We start from the raw sequence: 6,000 nt of genomic DNA on the forward strand, positions 1-6,000 counted from the left end.
CCCCCCGCTCGCTCCCTCTGTCCCCCAGCTCGTTCCCTCGCCCTCCCCCCGCTCGCTCCCTCGCCCTCCCCCCCTCTCCCTCGCCCTCCCCCCTCTCCCTCGCCCTCCCCCCCTCGCCCTCGCGCTCCCCTAGCCCTCGCGCTCCCCTAGCCCTCGCGCTCCCCTAGCCCTCGCGCTCCCCTAGCCCTCGCGCTCCCCTCGCCCTCGCGCTCCCCTCGCCCTCGCGCTCCCCTAGCCCTCGCGCTCCCCTAGCCCTCGCGCTCCCCTAGCCCTCGCGCTCCCCTAGCCCTCGCGCTCCCCTCGCCCTCGCCTTCGCGCTCCCCTCGCCTTCGCGCTCCCCTCGCCTTCGCGCTCCCCTCGCCCTCGCGCTCCCCTCGCCCTCGCGCTCCCCTCGCCCTCGCGCTCCCCTCGCCCTCGCGCTCCCCTCGCCCTCGCGCTCCCCTCGCCCTCGCGCTCCCCTCGCCCTCGCGCTCCCCTCGCCCTCGCGCTCCCCTCGCGCTCCCCTCGCCCTCGCGCTCCCCTCGCCCTCGCGCTCCCCTCGCCCTCGCGCTCCCCTCGCCCTCGCGCTCCCCTCGCCCTCGCGCTCCCCTCGCCCTCGCCCTCCCCTCGCCCTCGCCCTCGCCCTCGCCCTCCCCTCGCCCTCGCCCTCGCCCTCGCCCTCCCCTCGCCCTCGCCCTCGCCCTCCCCTCGCCCTCGCCCTCCCCTCGCCCTCCCCTCGCCCTCGCCCTCGCCCTCTCCCTCCCCTCGCCCTCCCCTCCCCCTCGCCCTCGCCCTCCCCCCGCTCCCCCGCTGGAAGCACATTCTAGCCTCAGCAACTGAGCTGTGAAACTCAGTTTTTAAAAAGGCCACTCTGCAAGAAGACAAAGGGAATTTTCATATCTCCACTCATGGAGCCCTGGCGAGGATGAGGAAAGGCCGCAGGCCGGATGGAAACCTTTGGCGGGCAGAATCCTGGTCTGCGGGCCGTATGTTAGACAACCCTGATCCACAAGATGCATTGCAGCAACTCACCAAGGCTCTTTCAACAGCACCTTCCAAACCCACGACCTCTACCACCGAGAAGGACAAGGGCAGCAGTTGCATGGGAACACCACCACCTACATGTTCCCCTCCAAGACACACACCGTCCTGACTTGGAACTATATCGCCGTTCCTTCACTGTCGCTGGGTCAAATTCTTGGAACTCCCTTCCTAACAGCACTGTGGGTGTACCTACCCCACATGGACTGCAGCGGTTAAAGAGGGCAGCTCACCACAACTTCTCAAGGGAAGTTAGGGATGGATAGGGTTAGTGTCGCCTTGCTAGCAACGCTCACATCCCAAGAACGAAAAAAAAAACACTCCCAGTACAGTACTGAGGAAGCGCTGCATTGTTGGATGTGCCATCTTTCAGATGAGACATTGATCCAAGGTCCCATCCGCACACTGAGGTGGATGTAAATAACCCCGTGGCACTATTTTGAAGAAGAGCAAGAGATTACTCCCAGTGTACTGGCCAATATTTATCCTTCAACCAATGACCCCATTATCGTTGTATCATACAACTACCAGGATGGTGAACTAGATGGACCTTGGTATTTTTCCATCTAGCAATTCCAATGTTCCGATGTAACGATCACAAAACAGATTACCTGGTCATCGTCAAGTTGCTGTTTGTGGGAGCTTGCTGTGTACATAGAAACATAGGAGCAGGAGTAGGCCATCGAGCCTGCTCCGCCATTCAATATAATAATGGCTGATCATCCACTTCAATGCCTTTTTTCCACACTATTCTCATATCCTCTTATGTCATTTGTATTTGGCAATTTGTCAATCTCTGCTTTAAACATACTCAATGACTCAGCTTCCACAGCCCTCTGGGGTAGAAAATTCCAAAGATTCACAACCCTCTGAGTAAAGGAATTTCTCCTCATCTCCGTCCTAAGTGGCTTCCCCCTTATTTTGAAATTGTGTCCCCTGGTTCTAGACTCCCCAACCAGGGGAAACATCTTAGCTGCATCTATCCCTTTAAGTATTTTGTAGATTTCAATGAGATCATCTCTCATTCTTAAAACTCGAGAGAATACAGGCCCAGCTTTCCTTAGTCTCTCTTCATAGCACAGTCCCACCATCCCGGGAACAAGTTTGGTTGCATCCCTCTATGGCAATAATATCCTTCCTAAGGTAAGGGGACCAAAACTGCACACAATACTCCAGGTGCATCTAACCAAGGTTCTATATAATTGAAGCCAGACTTCACTACTCCTGCACTCAAATCCTCTTGTGATATAGGCTAACATACAATTAGCCTTCTTATTTGCTTGCTGCACCTGCATGTTAGCTTTCAGTGACTTATTGACAAGGACACCCAGGTCCCCTTGTACATCTACACTTTCTAATCTCTTACCATTTAAGAAATACTCTGCACACCTGTTCCTCCTACCAGAGTGGATAACCTCACATTTTTCCACATTATATTCCATCTGCCACATTCTTGCCCACTCACCAAGTCTGTCCATTTGGTCCCCACATCCAAATCATTGATATATATTGTGAACAACTGGGGCCCAAGTACTGATCCTTGTGGTACCCCACTAGTCACAGTCTGCCAGTGTAAGAATGACCCATTTATTCCTACTCTCTGCTTTCTGCCTGTTAACCAATCCTTAATCCATGCCAGTATATTACCTCCTATCCTATGTGCTTTAATGTTGCGAACCAACTTCCTGTGGTGAACCTTATCAAAAGCCTTCTGAAAATCCAAGTATACCACGACCACCGACTTCCCTTTATCAATTCGGTTAGTAACATCCTCAAAAAGTTCCAACAGGTTCGGCAGGTACAAATTGTCTGCCGCATTTCCTACATTACAACAGTGACTACGCTTCATAAGTACTTCAGAACATGAGTTCTGATGAAAGGTCACTGACCTGAAACATTAACTCTGCTTCTCTGTCCACAGATGCTGCCAGACCTGCTGAGTATTTCCAGCATTTCTTGTTTTTACTTCATAAGTACTTCATTGACTGTAAAGTGCTATGGTCATGAAAGGCGCTATATAAATGCTGTTCTTTAAATGGTAATAATCTAATTGTAACTAAACCCAACAGCATGAGAGAGCTAGATTAACATCAGTATAGAGACAATTAACAGGGGAAGGGGTTACTGACAGTGAGGGAGCTGGATTAACATCAGTCGAGATACAGTCAGTAACACAGGGCACTGGGGGTAGAGGGGTTACTGAGTGACAGTGTGGGGGAACTGGATTAACATCAGTAGAGATACAGTCAGTAACACAGGGCATTGGGGGGAGAGGGGTTACTGAGTGACAGTGTGATGGAGCTGGATTAACAACAGTAGAGGTACAGTCAGTAACAATCCAAGCTTGGCATGAGACTGAGCTCTTTCTCTGCTACTTTTAACTCTCTGCTACTCATATTAACATTTCCTCAGGTATGTCTCTGAGCTCCTGCCAATGATGATTAAGTTTATTGAGAAACTGGACTCAAATCTGCAGCTGTTAAAAACCATCCCTCAGGTGACAGAGAAAGTAAGGATGATGGTAAGTAAACAATGGAAATTTTCAACTGTCTTTATAATTCTTTTTCTCTTTTTGTGAAGAATGGGACATTTTCCATTTCAGTTACCCAAAATATCACAGCATGAATCAGATATAGTCCATTCTATACTGTCCCATCAAACACTCAGACCCATGCAGCACCTACTCTTTGAGTCTTAGATGGGACAGTGTAGGGGGAGCTTTACTCTGTAACTAACACTTTTTTTTCTTGTTTTCTGCTTTACTCTGTATCTAACTCCGTGCTGTACCTGCTCTGGGAGTGTTTGATGGGGACAGTTTAGAGGAGATTTATTCTGTGGGAAACCCGTTTTGTACCTGTCCCAGAAATACTCAATACAAGGACTATGTGAGAAATAAAGAAGTGTTCTGTTCCCCAGCACTGATCTTTCTCCATTTTGTGATTAACAGAAAGATGCACTAAAAGTATAGGCATTTTAAGACTTTCTTTTGTATGTTTAGGAAAACCTTGTGGCCAGGATGGTGTCTGAGGTACTGGAACTGAAGGAAGTGATGGAGTTTATTGTGAAGTGGAGAGAGCAGCAGAAGACTGTTGGATTGGAGAGCCTGGGATGGAAATGATGTCTCTGCTTTCTGGTTGTAAATGCTTATGATTGGGCGAAGTGTCTGGGCCAACTCCGTGTGGTAAAGCAAAATACTGAAAACATTCAGCATCCTTGGAGAAAAAACAGAGGAACTAATGTGTCAGCTGTGAACCCTTGGTCCTTCCCTGTGGTGCTGACTGTGTGCACTTCTGACAGGTTTTATTTGGTCAACATCTGTGCTTCCTGTTGCTGGTACCTGACTCAAGCAACAAGTCTTCATGTCAGCAGGCTATTTTACAGGGTAGCCAAGTCCTCACCTTTTTCCATCCTTGTACAAATTCCAGCAGAAGTCACTGGATCATGACTAGGAGCAGAACCCTGACTAACTTTTCCCATCCTCATCCCCTTGTCCCTGACTGGGAATGAAACCGGGGCCTTTCTGTTCAGTGCCTTTACTCTCAAGGCCACTGGGGGATCTGTTATCCCAGGTAAATAGGGGATCAGTAGGAAGGTTTCGATATAACCTGATTGGATGCTGCACCTCATCAGAGAAAACCTGCCCCAAATACACAACACACAAGTGAATCCTTTACTATTGAGTCGGTTACCTTATTGAATTTTATGCATACTTGCCTTTCGGCAAAGGGTACTAGTTTCACACACATTCCTGTTTATCAGAAATTGGCTAAGATAATGCTTATTTGTAAATAAAAGCTTTTCAGAATATTTAACAATTTTTGGAATTTTATTATAATAAATCAGAACCAAGAGCACTAACTGGAAACACAAAGGGTCCAGCAGTATCAGTACCGGGGCTATGAGAAAGATTATTGACTCCCTCAAAGCCTCTCCACCATCTAGGTGGCACAGTGGCGCAGTGGTTAGCACCGCAGCCTCACAGCTCCAGGGACCCGGGTTCGATTCCGGGTACTGCCTGTGTGGAGTTTGCAAGTTCTCCCTGTGTCTGCGTGGGTTTTCTCCGGGTGCTCCGGTTTCCTCCCACAAGCCAAAAGACTTGCAGGTTGATAGGTAAATTGGCCATTATAAATTGTCACTAGTATAGGTAGGTGGTAGGGAAATATAGGGACAGGTGGGGATGTTTGGTAGGAATATGGGATTAGTGTAGCATTAGTATAAATGGGTGGTTGATGTTCGGCACAGACTCGGTGGGCCGAAGGGACTGTTTCAGTGCTGTATCTCTAATCTCTAATCTCTCCACCATCTACTTGGTTCAAGTCAGGAATGTGATAAAATATTCATCATTGGCCTGGATAGGTGCAACTGCAACAGTACTCACCATGCTTTACGGCCTCCAGAATTCAGCTGTTTGCTTAATCAACAACTTTTCCACTGTCGTGGGAACATCATTAGCTGCAATTCGGACACTATCCTGACTTGGACAGATATCGCTGTTCCTTCATGGTCACTGGGTCACTATCCTGGAATTCCCTACTTAACCCCACTGTAAGAGCACCATCACCCCAAGAGCTATAGAGGTGCAATGAAAAGTCTCACCATCCCCAACTCGGAAACTGTGATGGGCTGTAAATAAGGGCCTTGCTGTTCAATACCCTCAGAGCTAATTTTTAAAAACAGGCCTGGTTGATACTTCTGGGAGAGGGGGAGGTCCTAGTTACACCCAAGAGGCAGGCACACTCGTGATTTCAAATAACAACTATGGGATGGAAATGTAGCTAACAGCGTGCTCTCAAGTCTCAGCTTAGTCCATACACAGTTTCAGAAGTTGGCCTCTGATCCTCCTTCCTGATTGTTGCTACCTATGGGCACCTTCACTATGAGGTCATCAGTTAATCCTATCTTGTTACACAATACCAGGTCTGTTCTCTGGTTGGCTCCAGAACATGCTGTTCTAAGAAGCTATCCCGAAAACATTCTATG

General features: G+C 49.1%; 1 protein-coding gene across 1 annotated transcript in view; it reads left to right on the forward strand.

Annotated features, from left to right (window-relative positions):
- The window catches only part of haus2 (HAUS augmin like complex subunit 2), a 17,049-nt gene extending 12,214 nt beyond the window's left edge, over positions 1-4,835 (forward strand). The window contains exons 6-7 of the mRNA XM_068039732.1: positions 3,433-3,541; positions 4,019-4,835. Of these exons, the coding sequence (XP_067895833.1) occupies positions 3,433-3,541; positions 4,019-4,138 (229 nt within the window). The 3' untranslated portion in view covers positions 4,139-4,835. The remainder of the gene's footprint in view (positions 1-3,432; positions 3,542-4,018) is intronic.
- Positions 4,836-6,000: the final 1,165 nt, after the last annotated feature.

Source organism: Heterodontus francisci, chromosome 9 (assembly GCF_036365525.1).
Source record: "Heterodontus francisci isolate sHetFra1 chromosome 9, sHetFra1.hap1, whole genome shotgun sequence".
In the NCBI taxonomy this organism is placed as follows: domain Eukaryota; kingdom Metazoa; phylum Chordata; class Chondrichthyes; order Heterodontiformes; family Heterodontidae; genus Heterodontus; species Heterodontus francisci.